At 37.7% G+C, this 22,401-nt stretch overlaps 1 protein-coding gene across 1 annotated transcript; it reads right to left on the bottom strand.

Annotated features, from left to right (window-relative positions):
• Positions 1-266: 266 nt before the first annotated feature.
• Positions 267-1,759, bottom strand: LOC143579762 (protein PSK SIMULATOR 1-like). Its single transcript, XM_077062979.1, has one exon. The coding sequence runs from the start codon at positions 1,743-1,745 to the stop codon at positions 378-380; it is 1,368 nt and encodes a 455-aa protein (XP_076919094.1). The 5' UTR covers positions 1,746-1,759; the 3' UTR covers positions 267-377.
• Positions 1,760-22,401: the final 20,642 nt, after the last annotated feature.

Below are 22,401 nucleotides of genomic sequence, written 5' to 3'. Positions count from 1 at the left end.
AAGATAAGAAAAGATAAGGTATAATTGGAAAAATCAAAAACAAAAGAATGAGGACATATTAACTTTGTGTTATATTTCACAACTTAATTGAAGTGGGATCTTTCACATGGTTCGACTTGGTTTTACATATATGCCTACAGAAAATACATGCATAAAACTTCAAACAATTGTTGTGCACTTCTAACTTCTTGATGGTTTCAAATTCCAACAAAACCTCCATTCACAATATTACATTAATATGGATGCATATAATCATATATCTGTACAACAATCGAAATTTACATATCATTTTGGAGAGCTAAAACAAATCTTTTGAAATCTGGAGAATAATAATACTAATCTATGAACGGAACAAGAAGAGTAATTAGAAAAGTTGTCTACTTAGCTTGAACGATGCAATTAAACAAAGCTTTACCATTCATTTCTTTTTCAAACCACCAAATATAATTCAACCCAACTAAGAGCTCAGTAATGGCAGCCTCGGTTTTCTGTCGGTTTGCGAAAAACAAGGTTCGTAAAAGAAGAACATTTGTTTTAGGCATGAGATTTTGATGTTCAAAGCTTCTTTCATTCTGCCATTTGATCATGTTATGTGCTAATGGTGACAACCAACCCAATATCTTCCCTAAAGCTTCTCTCCACTCTCCTGCAAGAACCGGATCACTCGCTCTAAATCCAATGCCTTTTAACCGACTCCTTAGCGAAGATCTTATGCTATTAGGTAGCATCGAATATAGATCGTCTCTTGCATCAAGACCAACCAATTGAGGTGATCTTATCATCTTCTCCATCACAATGATCAAATTAGCATAATGCAAAGATAAAGCAGCAAACCCTAAAGTGCTTGATGCTGGTGTTAAGATCTTTGAGTTTGTTTCAAAGAATCCATGTGAGATCTCATTGTTTTCTTGATGTTTTGAGCTTTTAATCATCGGCCCGGATGCCAAGTTCCAGTCTTTTAAGGTTTGATCCGACGGGTAGACAGTTGCCGAGGCCGAGAAGCTGCGAGGGACGGAGGTGGGATATCCATGTGCGATACCAAAAACAATCTTGATTCTTGACAAAATTGTGAATATTGATGAGGCTAACAACAAAGTTACCGAATCAAAACTCGTGTTCCATAAAGATTTCTCCTTTGCATACTTAACTTGTTGTTTTTGCCAAAGAAGCTTTTGTTGGAGATCAAGAATCTTTTGTTGCTTTGTGGTGTTTACAACTTCTTGATGCAATGATTTCTTTAAACTATTCTCTAGGACAGTTAGCTCATCCATAGCTTTATAAAGCATAGCAGTAGCTGCAACATACCTTTCCATCTTCTTGATATTCTTAGCCTCCATATCTTTAATATTTAGAACCCACCCATACGGGTCATGAACCGTGTTTGCAAACACATCAAACGCGGGTTCAAAGGATCTAAGGCTCGAGTCCTCGCACCTTTTGCTAACCCGGGATACAGTAACCGCTAATACCCGTAGGTTCTCCACAATTTCTGCGCATGCGAGACTGAGAAGAAATGCATCTTTGTTTGACACAACTTTAGATACACCCTCTAGGCATATTGATTGGTTGCGAAGATGATCGATGTTTTCGTCGGAGAGAAACCGCCATATGTGGGTGAGCTTCGGCATGATTCCGGCGACTTCAAAGGCTAAAACTCCGATCTTGGATCTCTTGATTACAACAGAAGGTTTGGTTGGTGAAGATATGGTTTTCTTGACTTTCATAAGCCATTTTTCAAGAGGCATGATGGAAAGTGAATTAACAATAGGCCAATTGTGAATAATATTGCACAGAAAAGAAGTGAAAAAGCAAAAGGATTGAATAGAAAATGGAAGCTCGTGGGTTGTCTCAGAAAGAAATTGATGGAAACCCACATGCAGTGGAAGAAGAGCGTCAACTTAATAATTTGGAAGTGTGGAAAGGATGTATTGTTCATGTATCATTATCGTTTTCTAATTTATATGGGAGAAAAGGTATATTGTATATATCTAAGATTTTTAAAGTCATAAATTATTATTCAAGTTGGTTAAATTTTATTTTGTTACTATTTTTGTTTTGCTAAAATTGAAAAACTCAACTCTTTTCTGCATAACTAACTGAACCTACAAAATCGCAGAATCACCAAACCACTTCTAGCCCAATGATACATATATAAGGTGGAGTTTCGCCATATGCTAAGGATTCACGCCTGATTATAAGCAAAGTGATGCAAAATTTAGAAGTAGATTAGTTTGTTATTTGAAAAAAAAAACTAGTAGTAGTATCATATAAATGGAATAATAAAGGAGTATTTTATCCTCTTCCTTATCGAAGTCAATGTACTAATTACACTTGTATATTGATGGCTTGGGTACCCCTACCCACAAGCTAAATAAGCCTGTAGATTTCTCGGATGTATTGCCTATTCGTCAGATAAAGGAAGCGGATGATGTAGAAGACCTAAAATAAGCACTTTATTAGGTTTTTAAAATTGTACCAATATTTCTTGTAATCAGATAAACCCCTAGTAAATAAATTAATTTCGGCCTTTCACACCATTGTCTTCACATGTGAAGAAATGTAGTACAAGTACTAGATGCTAGGTACCAATGCTTCTTTATGTCGTTAACCTTGACAACTACTTATTAAGGCCCTGATAACGTACGTACCGTACACGTCTTTTAATCTGAACATTATTGATATGGTAAATGCATAAGTATTGGAACGTAGTTACATTCACCATATCCAAAACATTAAGAATTGTACTATTTAATTGATGTTTCCCATAATGGAGTAATGCTACAAACTCCCGTATACTGTATACGTGTTGGGTGTGAGTAGGATTGTAGCACCTAACCTTCAAGTAAGACAGTACAATCGTTCTTGACTTGATCATATGATGAGAGGAGCGTTAGTGGATAACTTAGCAGTTGCATGATGCACTAGCTACACATTTTGATCAACTCACATAAGTGACTAACCCAACACGACTCGTAAAGCATTAATTAAATCTGGCATACCTTGACTAGTTGATCCAAAGGTTATGAACTATTCACAAACATTGATTGATCGAGTGATTTAACGCATTTGATAATCTTCAATGACTTTTGTTCTAGTTCCCCGCTCCACTAAAATAGTGTCTAAAGAGAAATGAAACTATGTATGGTTTTAAATGTAACTTGTTTACTTAATTAAATGTGAAGAAAATTAATAAAATTTTGAAAAGTACATACCCAATTTTTTCGGAAAAGGGTCTCAAGTTTTTATTCACTTTAGGTCATCAAAGTGGTTGGGCTAACACCAAAACTAAAGAAGAGTTGTTTCGCTTAATTATCCACTAGTGTGGGTAAGAACCGAAAGTATTACACATAGAATGAACATTTGTTGATGCTGCCAATAACTTTCGCCTATAAAATGATTGTAAGGCATGGGAGACAATTGGTGTTATGCTAATATACAAATAAAAGTAAATAGTAAAAGAAATTCATGTGACAAAAGCAAAGTCTTTAAATATTTTTGGGTAAGAGATTTGAGAGATCTTGAGTTTAATGGCTTGTAATTGTAAAAACATAAACTATTACATATTATCTTAAGATCTTAACTTTGCCATGATTTGGTTTCTACTCTAATTATTCTTCAAACTCTCAGACTCAAGATAGAGGTGATAAAAAGGGGACCTATGTAACATTTCGGGTTTTTATCATATCCGTTTATTATCGTTTTATTGTCGTACGAACATCTTTCGGATCTTAGTCTTTAATAACATTTGGCAATTATAAGTAATTAAGTTCTCTTTCATTCATTATAGGCCCTTCATGTTTTATATTACGTATATTTGTGATTTATATAGAAAATAGTTCACTAAATGATCAAAACTCAAAACGCAAGGACCATTATTGCCAATACATGAAAGCCGCCCCTGCTGGTCGCCGGAGCGCTGTGCGGACGGTCTCAGAACCGCCGTCGCGTGGGGCTATGGATGAGCTGCACAGTCAGTTCGCAATATCTCGTTTCCAAACTCGTTTATGGCATGAAATCGTTTATTTTAAGCACGTTTGAGTAGATTAAGGGCCAAGTAAACGTATTATAGTCAAGATACAAGTCCTAACTCGTTAATTACTGCCCAAGAATGAATCTTTATGATTATATTCCTTGATTCTTTCATTAAAACATATTCACTTGCTTAAACGAGCCAAAAAGGACATAATTAGTTCGGTTTATGTTTTTCTATTTAAACAAACCTTAAACCCTGCCACAAATCTTTACACAAACCCTAAACATCATCCTCTCAGCCGTCACCCTCTCTGTCTCTCTCAATTCTTTCGGTTTTTGGTGTTTTTGTTGAAGAACAGTTCATAAAACGGTTGACTTTGCAAGACTAAGGACCTTTGACCCGTTATATCTCGTTGTTCGTTCACATTCCGAGTAAGTTGTAAACTGAGTTTTTGTTCATAAACATTCACTAGTCGATAACCTTCAATCAATTTCTGAGATTGAAGAGTATAGGCTGGTCAATTGCTTTAAAACCCGATAAAGGGTAAAACAGTCAACAACTTTGACTTCTCGTTTTCTCATACTTCTGGTCGGATTCAATGTTCAGTCCATAAGACTTTTCTTCTTGTAATAAAATTTTAAGGGTTCTAACTAAAACCCGACTTCCGACTCGAAGTTTGGATTCTGGTCAAACTCGACTCGGTTAAACGTTAAAATTGACATAACTCGAGTTATACTTATCCATTTGGATTGATTCCAGCGGCATTAGATTCGATTTTACTTATACTTTCATATCATTAAGTTTCAGGTTCTGTTGGTTTTCATCATTCAGCGCGTTAATCGGAAGACTCGTTATTCTTTTTCTTAAATATTTATTAACTTGCTTACTATTAAGGTGAGTTTCGTCATTCCCCCGTTTTCACATATTTTCAAACGTTTGGGGGCGTATACGTACTTACAGTATTTCATATTATGCATATCTTAACATTAGCAAATGTGGTATTGTGTGTAAATTGCTAGACATAGTTGCTAAATTGATTACTTATTTAATTTGCGCGTTCGGAGAGGTCCACCATATTCTCATTATAGTTTGATCATACGACCGTCTAGTTTTAACTGGCACCCGATTCGCTTGGCAATGGTTCGCTTGACACTTTATTTGCTCATTGGTTTGGTTTATTTACCGCTTTATTTACGTTTTGCTACTTTTTATATTATGAACATTTGTTTTAAATAATCCCAACTATACCCTATTGGTAAATATTAGTCTCAACTTTACGCTTGCCTGCTAAGAATCCCAACTATTGGTGTATTTGTTTTTAACGGGCTGCGACTGACGGATGACTAACTACGTTAGTCTAATGTCACGCCTAGTTGTCAAAAAAATCTACGTGGCAATATTACGTGGCATCTGATGCTGAGTAGGCTGCCTTGTTGGACCCATCAGTAAACACAAACTTATCATCATCTTCATCAGATCGTTATCAACCTACAACAATCATCAAATCAACCCCCAAATCATACGTCTCCACACTAATTTAGGGTCTAGATCGTGTATCCTTCAAGATCGACATTCATTTCCCCTTTTTTAACCCTAATTTGTAATAGGTTTTTGTCAAACTAATTTTGGATCTAATTGTCGCTTTCTTAGTGATCTTCGGTGACGGTTTTAGTCTAATTCCGAGATTCAGTTGAAGGGTAGGAGAGGGTGGTGTTTCCAGCGACGGTTGCAGACGAGGCGGTGGCGGCGGAGTGCCAACGTAGCGACAGTACAGAGATCGAGTGGAAGTTGCAGATACAGAAGCCGAGCAAAAGTTGCAGGTGATGGCCGGAGAACATGGTGGATGACGACAATTTCTGTTTGGATCTCCACCGTTGGTGGCTGATGAATAAGATAATGGTGGGGTTTGTGGGTTCCAGTGGTGGTTGTAGGGAATGGATATGGTGGTTTTCATGGGTTCTGGTGGTGGTTGCAGGGGATGGACACGGTGGTGGTCGTTTGTTTCGGCGATGATTGCGGCGTGTGTTCCGGCGATGGTTGCAAGGGTGGTGGGCTGGTGGTGGGTTGCAAATAGTGGATCTAATGAAGACGATGATAAGTTTTTGTTTAGTGATTGTCCAACAAGGCAGCCAACTCAGCATCAAATGTCACATAATGTTGCCACTTAGATTTTTTTGACAACTAGGCGTGCCACGCATGCAATAGACTAACGGAGATAGTCATCCGTTAGTCGCGGCCTGTTAAAAACAAATACACCAATAGTTAGAACCGTCAGCAGACAAGTGTAAAGTTGGAACTGATATTTACCAATAGGACATAGTTGGGATTATTTAAAACCAATATTCCTTTATATTATATATATCATTGCAAAACTAATGACTTGCTCACTCAACATTATTGTTGACAAATCTATTGTATTTTCTACGTATATACAGGTTAACGTTTAAACTGAAGACTTGGAGTATTGGATTGCTAGATGAGACCATAGGCTTTATCAAGAATTATTTTATTCAAGTTTAAATAATGGATTATTTCTTTTATTGTTATGGATTCTTGTTTGATTGATTTGCTATATTTGGATATATTGGTTTTATTTGGAATAAAATAAATTATTAGATATTGTCACCATTATTGTATGATAGTTACCTCGAGCTATGAACAATCATGCTCACGCCCCAGCATTTCCGCCTTAGGTTGGGGTGTGAAAGATTGATATCAGAGCCGAATGTTTAAAATAGGTGATTAGAAATTGTCCTAGTCATATGTTATGAACCCCGTACATGCCTATCTGAACTGTTTAATTGCTCCTTACTTGTTTATAGCTTATTTAGGTAATTATTGATTGTATCTTTTATTTTAGGATAAATATGCGTTAGATCTTTTATTTTAGGAAATTAATTATTATATCTTTTATTTTAGGTGGTGATTTATTCTTTATTTTAGGAAATTACTTAATAAATCTTTTATTTTTAGTAATTATTGCACACACCAAATATGAGGCTATGCCTCACTTTCAAAGATATTTTTAAAATCTTTAAAAATCTTTGAAAAACTTTGGTAGATTGCATTTCTATTTTTGGGAAATTCCTTAAGAATTCAGATTTGTTTTTTACTCCCTCTCCTTAGGACATGGAGGTATGTCATGTTTGGTTAGTAGCCGTAGGGGACTAGAGAACTGTGAGTTGGGCCTTGGCAAAACGGTTTCGAGAACCAAAGGTAAGACGCTATTCCTTACCTGGATGATAACCCGACCACAGTACTCGAGTTCCTAGGCCAAAGCTGGACAATATGTCATACAACCGTACCTTAAGTGAATCAAACGTGACCGATCAAACGGTTGCATTCCTTTTATAAACCGAATTCACGGTGATTCGTGACTAAATTCAGAAACTTTCCAAAATTGCATTTTAATTATTATTAAATGTTTAGTTGGGTGAAAAATCCATGACAACTCATGGGCACTCCAACTATCCATTTCACAACCCATTTGATTCGTTATTTGGTGGTTCACGAGATACTCCGACTACTTATTTTTGACTCGTTTGTTCTATATTTAGTGGCATCAGTTAAAATGCCATGTAACGATCATGGGCCGACCCACTCCATTGATTTGATAATTCGTTAATTAGTTGGGTCAGTTAAAATGCCATGTAACGCTCATGGGCCGACCAACTCAAATTGTTTGTTTCGTTATTTAATTGGGCCAATAAAATTCCATGGAACGCTCATGGGAAGCCCAATTCTCAATATATAAGTCCTGTTATGTAATTTGGGTCATTTAAACTACCATGGAACGCTCATGGGAGGCCCAATTCCCAAAGCTTAATTTTATGATTTAGTTGGGACATTCAAATTGCCATGGAAAGCTCATGGGAGGCTAACTCACTTGGTTTAATTCGTTCTTTATTTTGGATTTTTGAGATACCACGGGAAGCCCATGGAAAGCCCAACCCAATAACATTTTACACTTTAATTTGAAATAAACATTTTATTTAATTAACTATCCTAAAGGTTAACCATATGATTTTTTAACTCGCAACTTATTCTCAAGTCATGACAAATCACTAGCACATATTAGTCACATTTCATTGTCTGTCATTGACTCGTTTACACAACTTACCTGATTCTCATAAAATTTCATGTTTGGTCCCCGCAGAATGTCTTCTCAACTTCGTCGCCGTAGCAACCACCATCCATCGGCTGCTCATGATCGTCGTTTGTCTGCTCGCATCACGAAGGAGTTCACCGCTGCTTTGCCTGAGGTGGTGGCTCAACTACAAAATATCAACTCGAATGGATCTGCTACTTCGAGTGCACCAAACAACTACCACTACAAGAATTTCACAAGTGCCAAACCTCCTCTTTACCTTGGCGAGGAGGATGCTACTAAACTCCTTCGTTGGTTTGAGAGGATGGAAAACATCTTTATCCACTGTGAGTGTCCAGACGACAAACGAACTCGTTTTGCCTAAAGCGTTTTCGAGGAACGCGCCCTTACTTGGTGGAACACATTCAAAGACCTCCAAGGTGTTGATGAAGTATTAGCCATGCCTTGGGAGGAGCTTAAGGAAGCTATGAAGAGAGAGTTTTGTCCCTAGCATGAACTACAACGGCTCGAGACAGAGTTTTATGAGCTAAAGCAAATTGGTGGTGATAACTCTACTTACTCGAACCGATTCAAGGAACTGAGCCGGGTGGTACCACATCTTGTAACCCCTTTAGCCCTCGGTATCCACAAGTATATCCGTGGACTACCCACGATCTTTCGTGACGTGGTTGTCAGTCGAGACCCTCTCACACTGAAGGAAGCCATAACCCTCGCTGCTTCCTTGACTGATGATCACGTTCGCGATGGTACCCTGTCCCGAAAGGACTCCAAGCCAGCTGCTGAGAAGAGTAAAGCCGAATCCTCTACTGATGCTAAAGCTGACCCTAAGCCTGCTCAAAACAACAACTCTAATCGTTACCACAAGAACAACAACAATGGCCAAAAATGCAAAACCCAACACCCAAACTATGTTGTGAACCAACCCAATAACCAAGCACCGAACCAAATGCACCCAAGAAGAAGCCATATAATGGACCGCATCCTCTGTGCTCGATCTGTAATCTTCATCATCCCGCATCTACTGCTTTCCGTCTTTGCACTTTGTGTAACCGTTATGGGCATCTTTCTAATACTTGCCGTGCACCTCCAAATGCACGAGCCGCTCCACAACAACCCGCACCATCTGCTCCTCGAGCTGATAATAACCCCCAAGCTCAAGCCGGTGTTCCATATACCCGTGCTTGCTACCATTATGGAGATCCTAGTCATCTCCGCAATATGTGCCCATTGTTAGCCCGTGCTAATCAAGCCCATGTTATGCCTCCACCATATTATGCTCATCAAGCCCAAGTTGTTCCTGCACCATTTTACACTAGCCAAGCTTACCAAGTCCAAACTTACCAACCCCCGATCCCTCAAAGCTTTGCACCTCATACCTATGCTCCTCAAGTTCCGCAACTTATGGCTCCTCCGACTGCTACTGCTCAAGTCCCCACTATCCAAGCCCCTCCAACTAATCAAGATGCACCAACTCCTCAAGGTTCGAATGGTCGTGCCTTCATGATAAATGTGAATCAAGCCCAAAGCTCAAGTGATATGGTGAATGGTACATTCTCGATTAATAACCATTCTGCTTCCGTGTTATTTGATACTGGTGCCGATAAGAGCTTTAGTTCATTAGACTTTGCATACATTATTGATAAGCCTTGGGATAGGTTGTCTAAGCCTTTTACCGTATAAGTAGCTAATGGCAATTCAATTACTATCAACTCGGTTATTCGGGATTGTGTCATAGTTCTTAATAAGGTCAAGTTCTGTATAGATCTTATTTTGATGCAAATGGGGAGTTTTGATGTTATAGTTGGGATGGATTTGTTGACTTTAAAACACGTTGAGGTCATTTGTTTTGATAAGTTCCTTTGCATACCTCTTCAAGATGGTCGTATTCTTAAAGCATTCGGTAGTGTGCCTGCTTCTAAGCTTAATCTCATGTCGTGTTTTCAACCTCAACGTTATTTGCGTATGAAGTACGTTGCCTTTTTGGCGCTTGTGGTGGAGAAAGATAAAGAGAAGAAGAAAATTTAAGATTTTTCTATTGTGCGCGATTTTCCCGACGTCTTTCCTGATTATGTTGTTGGACTTCCTCCTATTCGTCAAGTCGAGTTTCACATTGATCTCATACCTGGAGCTAATCCCATGGCTAAAGCACCCTATCGTCTTGCACCTTCCGAAATACAAGAGCTTTCGAGCCAACTTCAAGAACTCTCCGATAAGGGTTTCATTCACCCAAGTTTTTTTCCTTGCGGTGCACCTGTTTTATTTGTGAAGAAGAAGGATGGATCATTTCGCATGTGCATCGACTATCGTGAACTCAACAAGCTTACCGTCAAGAATCGTTACCCGCTCCCTCGTATCGGTGATCTTTTTGATCAACTTCAAGGAGCTGCTTGCTTCTCGAAGATCGATCTCCATTCGGGTTATCATCAACTTCGCGTTAATGTAGATGACATACCCAAGATTGCTTTCAGTACTCGATATGGGCATTACGAATTTTGTGTTATGCCTTTTGGGCTAACCACTGCAACCGCGGTTTTCATGGACCTCATGAACCGTGTGTGTAAACCCTACTTGGATAAATTTGTAATTGTTTTCATCGATGACATTTTGATCTACTCGAAATCCGAGAACGATCACAAAGAGCATCTATATGCTATCCTTGACCTCCTACGGAAGGAATAATTGTATGCCAAGTTTTCGAAGTGTGAGTTTTGGCTTAAAGAAGTTCAATTTTTGGGCCATATCGTTAACGAAAAAGGTATCCATGTTGCTCCTGCAAAGATTGAAGCCGTCAAGAATTGGAAGACACCGACATCTCCCAGCGAAGTTCATTCTTTTCTTGGTTTGGCGGGATATTACCGTCGTTTCATTCGTAACTTCTTGAAGATTGCATTGCCCCTCACAGCTCATACACATAAGGGTAAACCCTACGAGTGGCGGTCAAAACAAGAGGAAGCATTTCAAACTCTAAAGGACATGCTTTACAATGCTCCTATTCTTGCCCTTCCCGAAGGTATTGAAGATTTCGTTGTATTCTGTGATGCTTCTAACCAAGGCCTAGGTTGTGTTCTCATTCAACGAGGTAAGTTTATAGCATATGCTTCGAGACAACTCAAAGTTCACGAAATGAATTATACGACGCATGATCTCGAGCTTGGTGCCGTGGTATTCGCCTTGAAGATTTGGAGACATTATCTCTATGGTACCAAATGCGTAGTATTTACCAATCATAAGGGTGTTGGGACTTATATTTTAGACCGACGCATCGAATTATTATTATTATGGGTGAAAATTAATTAATATTTTTGGTCTCAACCAAGGGTGGATGGCTTGAAGACCAAGTCATGCTAGACTAGTATAAATAGATGTATTTGTTAATTTGTCCAGCATGAGTGTATTGTGTATTGTGTGAGATCTAGGGTTTTATCTCTTAGAGAGAGTCGCCGCCTCCAGGATGAGCTCTCTTGGAGGCGGCTGATCTTTATTGTATGTATGTGTGTATGTATGAGTGCTCTGTATAACAATCTTTTGACTAATGAAATCATACTACCACATCATTATTTGTGTTTCGATTACATATATTTGTTCATCCAGTCTATTGTTCATTGTAATTGATTCAGGCTCTCTCCCAAACACCACTCATCCGTCCAAAACACCTTTCAAGAGTGAATACGATTCGTTCCAAGCTCAGATCCGAGCTCCACCGTTAATAATGATCATTATTCATGCTTCCGCACCGGGGCTCGGGTCTTGTAAGTTGGTATCAGAGCAGGGTTGCCGAATCGTTCAGACTAATCGTTGAATCTGATTCATCTCGCACTTGAATCCACCATGGACGTTAAACAAATGAGGTTTGTTGAAAAATTTTTAGCGTTTTGAAATTATTTGATGATTTGGGTAAAATTTATGTGGATTGACGTTTGGGTTGATGACTCGTTCGGAGATTCTACATCAATTTCATGTTTATTTGGTCATATCAGTCCAGATCTAATGTTACAGTGTTTTCAGCTCAGTTTGGGGCAAAACTGTTATTGAAGATGATTTTCAGATCTGTAACGACTGTTGATAGATTGAAGATAGATGGTTGATATCGAGATGACTGGGATATTGCTACAACGATTAATTTCAGATGAAGAATCTTAGTTCTTGATCTGAAAATTAGGGTTTTATGTGCTCATAATTGTTTCTGATATGAGTGTGCTGCTTGAACAGTAAATGGAATATTGAAGAACATTGCTGCTGGTACAATCTGATATGTAGAAGTCAAGAATGAACATGTACTAGGAGCAATCTAACCATTGTTCGTAGCAGCAGATGGAAAATGCAGAGGGAATATTCAAGCAAGTTCTGTATTGGAAAATCATTGATTGATGATGTAGAATAAAGGTCTGTTGTTCGAGTATCGATAGGTGTACACGAAAGGTATCTTATCTATTGCTCGAGCATAATGGACAAGACTGTCATGATGTATTACGAGCACAAGGAAATGTTTCTGCTGTTCAAGCGTCGATATGTTTACCCGAAAGGTATCTTATCTATTGCTCGAGCACAGTGGACAAGTCCTGAACTGTCATGAAGTATTACGAGCACAAGGAAATGTTTCTGCTATTCGAGTGTCGATATCTTTACCCGAAAGGTATCTTATCTATTGCTCGAGCATAGTGGACAAGTCCTGAACTTTCATGAAGTCTTTCGAGCACAACGGAATGATTCTGCTGTTCGAGCATCGATATGTTTACTCGAAAGGTAGCTTATCGATTGCTCGAGCATGAAAAGTCAAGCACATCAAGTTTGGATTCGAGCACATGAACCCAGAGAACATCCTTGTTTATCTCAACAATCTATCTTTTGGTGTCGAGCAGACTTTGTTCTACTTGATCAAACCTTCTTCGAGCACACTTTGGCTCCTGAGCATGCCCATGAAAAGAGAAGAAAAAAAAATACAAGTGTTTTCGAGCACACTTTTGCTTTTGAGCATGATCAGGAAAAGACAGAAAAAGACTAAGTATTTTCGAGCAAGGTCTCGAGCATGGTCTCGAGCATACTCGATGACAGACAGAAAAAGACTAAGTATTTTCGAGCAAGGTCTCGAGTAAAGACAGAAGCATGCTCGAGTAACGACAGAAAAATACAAGTGTTTTCTCGAGCAAGGCTTAGAGCAAGGTTTCGAGCAAGCCCTCGAGCAAGCTCTCCAACATGCTCGATGAAAGAAAAACAAGTGTTTTCGAGCAAGCCCTCGAGCAAGCTCCCCAGCATGCTTAATGAAAGACAAAAGAAAAACACAAGTGTTTTCAAGCATGCTTGAGTAAAAACTGAGTATGCTCGTGAAGGGACTTTGACTTATGTGTGCTCGTGGACTGAATCCATGGTCATAAATGAATTACACTTGATGTGCCGTTGACCGTTTGACCAAGCTGAGCTTTACGGAAGATATATATCAGGGGTATTTTGGTAAATTTTATCCAATCATCAACAAGCAAAAGGAAATCAAATCCTTATCAATTTTTCACGAACTTCATCAAAGAGCTTTACAAGAACAACTATTGACCAAGCTTACGGATTTAATCACTTATGGGTGTAGAGTTTAACCTCCTATGAAAACAGTCACTTGACAATCAAAGAACGGGTTATGGTTGACTTGAATGCTATCTTGATTCAGGGAATGGTTTGAAGATGATTTACAATGGAAGAAACAGATTTGAAGAATGGAAGATTATTTGATGATCACATTGAGTTTATTTCTTTTTGTGATGACCTTGTTACTTGAAGTTGATCTTTGAAGTTCAAAGCCTCGTTCATATGCCCATACAAATGTATCCGAATGTGATATAGGAGAAATGATAAAAAATGAACAATGGGAGAAGCTTAATGTGAGGGGGAGAATTTCAATGAAAGACAAAGAGTTTTTGAGGTGATCATGGAAGAAATTCGATGGCATCGGTCTAAGGGGGAGATTGTTTGGACTTATATTTTAGACCGAATTATGGGTGAAAAATAATTAATATTTTTGGTCTCAACCAAGGGTGGATGGCTTGAAGACAAAGTCATGCTAGACTAGTATAAATAGATGTATTTGTTAATTTGTCCAGCAAGAGTGTATTGTGTATTGTGTGATATCTAGGGTTTTATCTCTTAGAGAGAGCCGCCGCCTCCAGGATGAGCTCTCCTAGAGGTGGTTGATCTTTATTGTATGTATGTGTGTATGTATGAGTGCTCTGTATAACAATCTTTTGACTAATGAAATCATACTACCACTTCTTTATTTGTGTTTCGATTACATATATTTGTTCATCCAGTCTATTGTTCATTGTAATCGATTCAGGCTCTCTCCCAAACACCACTCATCCGTCCAAAACACCTTTCAAGAGTGAATATGATTCGATCCAAGCTCAGATCCGAGCTCCACCATTAATAATGATCATTATTCACGCTTCCGCACCGAGGCTCGGGTCTTGTCAAAGAGTCTCCAACACATTTTCGATCAAAAGGAACTCAACATGAGACAACGTCGTTGGGCCGAGTTTCTTAGCGACTATGATTGCGAGATTCGCTACCATCCGGTAAAGTGAATGTCATGGCCGACGCTCTTAGCCATAAGAAACAAGTCAAATCCGTGTTGCTTACTTGTATTCTCGTTCAAAATGATCTCGAAGAGAGTGTTCTTAACGCGCAACACGAATCCGTCACCGAAGGCAACATGTATGACGAGATGTGTTGTGGTGCGGAATCTCAATTGGAAACCAAGCCCAATGGTTTGCTTTATTTCCTTAATCGCTTATGGATTCCCGATCGTGATGACCTTCGCACATTCATAATGGACGAAGCTCATAAGTCACGATATTCCGTACATCCTGGTGCTGATAAAATGTACGCCGATCTTCGTTCCATCTTTTGGTGGCCCGGAATGAAGAAAGACATTGCTCTCTACGTTGCAAAATGTCTCACTTGCTCTAAAGTCAAAGCCGAGCACCATCGACCTTATGGTTTGCTCGAGCAACCTCCCGTTCCAGTATGGAAGTGGGAAGATATTGCTATGGACTTTATCACTAAGCTTCCTTCTACCCAAAAGCAACATGATAGTATTTGGGTAATCATCGATCGTTTGACGAAGTCTGCTCATTTCATTCCCATCAAGGAAACTTATTCGGTTGACCGATTGGCGCATATTTACGTTGAAAGGATTGTTTGTCATCATGGAACTCCATTAACCATTATCTCCGATAGAGATGGTCGTTTCACTTCTCGTTTTTGGAAATCTCTCCAATCCTCTTTGGGAACCCGTTTGGATCTTAGTACTGCTTATCATCCGCAATCTGATGGTCAATCTGAGCGTATGATTCAAACCCTTGAAGACATTCTTCGCTCATGTGTACTCGATTTTGGGGCAATTGGGATATTCATCTACCGCTCATTGAGTTTTCGTATAACAGTAGCTTTTACTCTAGCATTGGTATGGCACCTTTCGAAGCTCTTTATGGCCGCAAATGTTGTTCTCCTATTTGTTGGAATGAAGTTGGAGAAGCTCAAGTTACTGGTCCGGAGTTAGTTCAAGAAATGACTGATCGTATTGCTCAAATCCGCCAAAATCTACTCGCTGCTCATAGTCGTTAAAAGAGTTATGCAAATAAGCGTAGGAAACCTATTGAGTTTAATGTTGGTGATCGTGTTCTACTCAAGGTATCTCCATAGAAATGAGTTGTAAGATTTGGAAAGAAAGGGAAGTTATCTCCTCGTTTCGTTGGTCCTTTTGAAACCATTGAGCGTATTGGTCCCGTTGCTTATAAACTTGATCTTCCATCTGAACTCTCAAATATTCATTCGGTATTTCATGTTTCAAATTTGAAGAAGTGTCTTACCGAGGGTAATTTCCAAATACCTATCGACGAAGTTCGTATTGATGAGACTATGCATTTCGTTGAAAGACCTGTTTAAATCATGGATTATAAAGATAAAGTTACTAAGCGTAGTCGTATACCGTTAGTCAAGGTTCGTTGGGAATTGAAGCAAGGAGCTAAGTTTACATGGGAACGTGAAGATCAAATGAAGTAGAAGTATCCTCATCTGTTCGCTACAGCTATTCTCTAATTTCGGTACGAAATTCCTAAAAGTAGGGGATAATTTAACATTTCGGGTTTTTATCATATCTGTTTATTTTCGTTTTATTGTCGTACGAACATCTTTCGGATCTTAGTCTTTAATAACATTTGGCAATTATAAGTAATTAAGTTCTCTTTCATTCATTATAGGCCCTTCATGTTTTATATTACGTATATTTGTGATTTATATAGAAAATAGTTCACTAAATGATCAAAGCTCAAAACGCAAGGACCATTATTGTCAATACATGAAAGCCACCCCTGCTGGTCGCCGGAGCGCTGTGCGGCCGGTCGCAGAACCGCCGTCGCGCGGCGCTATGGATGAGCTGCACAGTCAGTTCGCAATATCTTGTTTCCAATCTCGTTTATGGCATGAAATTGTTTATTTTAAGCACGTTTGAGTAGATTAAGGACCAAGTAAACGTATTATAGTCAAGATACAAGTCCTAACTCGTTAATTACTGCCCAAGAATGGATCTTTATGATTATATTCCTTGATTCTTTCATTAAAACATATTCACTTGCTTAAACGAGCCAAAAAGGATATAATTAGTTCGGTTTATGTTTTTCTATTTAAACAAACCTTAAACCCTGCCACAAATCTTTACACAAACCCTAAACATCATCCTCTCAGCCATCACCCTCTCTGTCTCTCTCAATTCTTTCGGTTTTTGGTGTTTTTGTTGAAGAACCGTTCATAAAACGATTGACTTTGCAAGACTAAGGACCTTTGACTCATTATATCTCGTTGTTCGTTCACATTCTGGGTAAGTTGTAAACTGAGTTTTTGTTCATAAACATTCACTAGTTGATAACCTTCAATCAATTTCTGAGATTGAAGAGTATAGGCTGGTCAATTGCTTTAAAACCCGATAAAGGGTAAAATAGTTAACAACTTTGACTTCTCGTTTTCTCATACTTCTGGTCGGATTCAATGTTCGGTCCTGAAGACTTTTCTTCTCATAATAAAATTTTAAGGGTGCTGACCAAAACCCGACTCCCGTCTTGAAGTTCGGATTCCGGTTAGACTCTACTCGTTTAAACGTTAAAATTGACATAACTCGAGTTATACTTATCCATTTGAATTGATTCCAGCAGAATTAGATTCACTTTTACCGATACTTTCATATCGTTAAGTTTTAGGTTCTGTTGGTTTCATTGTTCGGCGCGTTAATCGGAAGACTCGTTATTCTATTTCTTAATTATTATTAACTCGCTTATAATTAAGGTGAGTTTTGTCATTCCCCCGTTTTCACATATTTTCAAACGTTTTGGGGGCGTATACGTACTTACAGTATTTCATATTATACATATCTTAACATTTGCAAACATGGTATGATGTGTGAATTGCTAGACATGGTTACTAAATTGATTACTTTTTTAATTTGCGCATTCGGAGAGGTCCACCATATTCTCATTATAGTATGATCATACGACTGTATTGTTTTAACCGGCGCCCGATTCGCTTGGAAATGGTCCGCTTGACACTTTATTTGATCATTGGTTTGGTTTATTTATTGCTTTATTTAAGTTTTGCTACTTTTTATATTATATATATCATTGCAAAACTAATGACTTGCTCACTTAACATTATTGTTGACAAACCTATTGTATTTTCTACGTATATGAAGGTTATCGTTTAAACTGAAGACTTGGATTATTGGATTGCTAGATGAGACCATAGGCTTTATCAAGAATTATTTTATTCAAGTTTAAATTATGGATTATTTCTTTTATTGTTATGGATTCTTGTTTGATTGATTTGCTATATTTGGATATTTTGGTTTTATTTGGAATAAAATAAATTATTAGATATTGTCACCGTTATTGTATGATAGTAACCTCGAGCTATGAACAATCATGCTCACGTTCCTGCATTTCCGCCTTAGGTTGGGGTGTGACAACCTAAAAGGGTATTGAAATCACTTTGGTAGGAATTGGCTCGAACGGTAAGGTTGAATGGGTCGTAACCCTATACGGTGAAATTGGTTCTAACTTGGCCTAAACCTGATCCGAACCGGTCAAATCCAGTTTCAAATTGGTCAGAACAATCCTTTTACTTTTTTCAAAATGTTAGGTAGATGTGAACAAAAAACGCGAACCCGGAGAACCGGGTTTTTTATACCCGGGTTTTTACTACCCCAACACGTATGCAAAACCAAACTCAATTTGTGCCCGATAATACCCGAAACGTGGAACAAGTTCCACATCCGAAACCGGGTCTTTCCAATACTTGAAACTATGTTTTACAAATACCTGATTTTACCCGAAATTACTCAAAAAATATCCCTAAAAAATGCAGCCCTTTAAAAAACTCAATCTATAGTTGAAAAATACCAAAAAAAAGGAACATTTGTTTTTTTTTTCAATACCCGGAAGTAGTATATTCAAATACCTGATTTTAAAATACCTAGTTCTATGCCTGATCTAAACTCGAGTACATACAGTATGGTTTCTTGTGACATTCGTGACAAAATCAGGTATATATTAGTATTTACATATCGAATAAACGATTAACTGTTTATTGCGTAACGAACAAACGAATAACCAAACGAGATTGATTATGAGCCGGATATCCCAGAGGGCATCTATAAGTGATATGCGTATATTACAAGCTAACATATTGATATTATGGCCATAATACATAGCAAACCAGTTAAACGAAAAGATTCTCGTTTAACAATACCCTATGACTTTAAACGCAAAAGCTAGTTCCAAAACAAGCACTGTATCATCCGTCAAGCTAAAAAAAACTAACAAAACACTTATTCGAGATGTTTTAAGCAACTCATGAAATTATTTTGGATTTTTACAACAAATGGTATGTTTTTATTAATTTACAAAATTTTGGCCGAAAAACACTCATTTTTGCGCTGTTTGTCGCACCTGATCTATTTTTCTTGCCAAAAACCGAACCTAAAATAAATTTGGACTCGGTATTTCACATTCGGCATGCAAAATACGGAAAATGGACCAAGGAGAGGCGAAGGGGACCCCACCAAGGTGGCGGCCACAATATATGGGGAACCCTCCCCCCCATGATTTTTCTTCACATTTAAGCAAGTAAACAAGATATTTTTTACACTTATCTCAATTAAAAATTTGGAGAAAACTTTTGCACTCTTCCTTACACCAAAACGCTAAGGTAAAGTGTCCATTTTTGTTGATTTAAAGCTTGTTTAAACATGACTTATACAAAAGGATTAAAGTTTGATTACCAAAAATCATATCTGACCGTATAAAAACCTTTAAAATGATCCAAAAACATCATTTGATCCTATGCATGGTTAGAAATCAGAATCAATTCTTTTTTGGGCAAAAACACGGATTAGGAAGTTTAAATCGCGTTTTTACGGCTCGAAAACTCGGTTTGAAACTCTAACCGAAACCCTTTGTTTCAAGGCTGGATGATTGATGTTCTATGTTTGGTTTTGTGATGTATGACCTGCAGATAGACTAGCTAGAAGGCCAAGAACCCAGAAAAGTGAGAATAGGGCCTAAACAATCGAAAACCGCAAAGGTATCACCCGGAACACTCGTTTAGGGGCTGTTTAGGATTAGATTGTGACGTGCTTATTGTTAGCCTATGAAATATTTCAGGGACATCAGGGATCATATGAATGATTCCGTGTTCAAATTTTGGAATGTTTTGGTAATCTGAGAATATTTGTCGATTTTATTACCGTTTGTTAGGGTTTATTTGGAAAAAATAGTTAAACTGCTTGAAAAATTATGAAATTTTGTGGAGAACTCAGGTATGATGCATCACAATATCACATATAAATTTTGGGGTCAATTGGAGAAGCGTATCTATGATTTTTGGATTCATGTTTATTCGAATTTTAACGATCGTTTATGGCTCAAAAAGGTAATTCAGCAAATACTTTTGAGTTCTAGAAATTTTATAGGGAATTTTGGAAGTCATTTCTGTCCATCAGAAAACTTATCAGATTTTTCGGAAATCATTTGGTATAATTTACTTGTTAAAAATAGCATATAAAATAAATTTTTATAAATTAATGAATAAGTAAATATTTTCAAAAATATTTTTATAAAAATCTACATATATTAATCAGTGAGTGTATAAAGTTTCATAATTTAACGATAAGCAGATTATTAGTTGTGCTAATTTGAAAGTTAAACAAATACAATTCTGATAAAAATCGCAGATTTGTGATTAACGAACCTGCTGGAATATCAGAACATCAAAAGTGGTCAAAAATTATATTTTTGGGTTAATTGAGTAAAACCAAACCTTTTGTGAGAAATTCGGACAATTCGGATGAATTGTGCACATTTTTCTCCAAACCAGATTTTATAATACGAAAATGAGCCCTGTAGCGAATCCAGACATCTAAACTCTGATTTTTCTTTATAAATTGAATCATTTTATCAACCAACATATATACTCAAGTTTGTGTGATCTGACCTATTTTTGAAACGCGTAAACGACCAACTTGGCCCAGCACGTGAGACTGTGAAACTGAGCCAAGTTTGATTTTAAACATTAGACATTGAACAACGTCACAGTCTAAGACTACTGACAAGTTCTGGGCATGGCAACTATACCCAGACTAGACATACAACCCGATTTAGTACGGGGGCTATATTAATATTAAAATATTAAATATATAATGCCTATTATAGGAACCGAGTTGTGATGAACTATACGAGCTATAAACCGATATTGTGTTGAGTACATACTATAAGGTGAGTTTGATGGCTCCTCTTTTTAAACTGTTTTACGAAAAATTTGGGGTTAAAGGCATGTTTGTTTATACCTATACATCTGGAAGCATGTGATGATATGAATTATCAAAGTGCTAACACACAAAAAGTCCCCACAAACACAGTGATTAATTTTGAGCTGATGGCTTATAAATAGTGCTATTGGTTTGACAAACCCAAATGGGGCCGGCACAGATTCCGATACGTTACACCGTTTGCACATGACCAAATTTTTACAAGCACACTATGTAGTATTAGACTTAACTACTATGGGCATGTTGCGGGCGAACCGGGGGGGGGGGGCAGGGGTAGACGTGGGAAATGGAGGCACATAGCACGAACAAACAGTCAAGGTTTCACTGTAGCGTAGCATAATTACATCCACAAGCATACAAACAAGCATACATACAAACGAACATGCATACATACATGCGTACATACAAACTATGATTGTTATGGGTTACACATAACTGATTTCGTTGAAACTTATGAAACTCACCAATTATTCGTAGTTGACCCGTTTCAACATGCTTTTCAGGAATTCCAAAGTTGGAATAGGATGCTTGCGTGCTATATGAACGATGCTATGTGAATAGATACAATTGTATTGGTAAGGAATAAAGGGTGTAACTAATTGACTCACGTTATGTAAGACTTAGTTTGTAAACGAAGTTAGAATGATGTAATATATTGTAAATTAGTTTGTTAATGTTTCTTTATAAACAATGTAGTTGATACCAGAGGTATCTGTTACATTCCCGTTTTACGCTTCTGCCATTGCTAGTCGGGGTGTGACATTTTTAGATATAATACACGTACCTGAACCTAACCCAGATATGACTAATACCCGATACCTGATCCCAGTTCCATACCCGAAATCAGGTATTAGAAAAACCCGATTTGTGCATCTCTACAGATAAGTTTCCCTCAAACCAGTTTTGATTTTTGTTGATCCAAATTGGTGAGAAAACTTGGAACCATGAATAAACCGAAAATGTACACCAATGACTCAAAGTGCAATGTCAATTGTAAAATATACCCCAAAAATTCCCAAATGACCATCAGCCCATTTGGCTTCAATTTACGAGGCCCACTTGATTTTTGAAACCAGTGGTGTGTTTAGAACTTAAACTGTTTCTTTTCTTATTATAATCATTTTTTGTTTATCAAATAGATCATTATTTTCTTCTTCGGTAGATTTACTAACCTGCTTGATTATATTTTGATTTTTCTGTAAATATAGGGTTTTCGGTTTGATTCTATTTAGACTTAATTACAGTTATGGTCCCCGTGGTGAAACCCAAAATGCAGATTTCAACCTCGTGGAGGCATTTTTGTAGATAAGGCCCCTGTGGTAGTCTTTTTTTTTTTGCAATTTGGGCCCACCATCAAGTGAAGGCGTTAAACAAAGTGTGCAATTACTATGTTGCCCATGGTTGTTGATTTTAATTGAGTTAAACCTAAATGGTCGTTTTAGTTCGCCATATTCAATCTTCACA

The sequence above is a fragment of the Bidens hawaiensis genome, unplaced genomic scaffold (assembly GCF_021521415.1).
Source record: "Bidens hawaiensis isolate Kalapana, Puna unplaced genomic scaffold, B.hawaiensis_p1.1 tig00001463_1, whole genome shotgun sequence".
NCBI classification, from domain to species: domain Eukaryota; kingdom Viridiplantae; phylum Streptophyta; class Magnoliopsida; order Asterales; family Asteraceae; genus Bidens; species Bidens hawaiensis.
The sequence above is the reverse complement of the archived record's forward strand: the minus strand, read 5'-3'. Positions and strand labels throughout refer to the sequence as shown.

What these genes read in the sequence shown, in the direction of transcription:
- LOC143579762 (XM_077062979.1), bottom strand. Translation starts at nt 1,745, where the DNA reads ATGCCTCTTGAAAAATGGCTTATGAAAGTCAAGAAAACCATATCTTCA.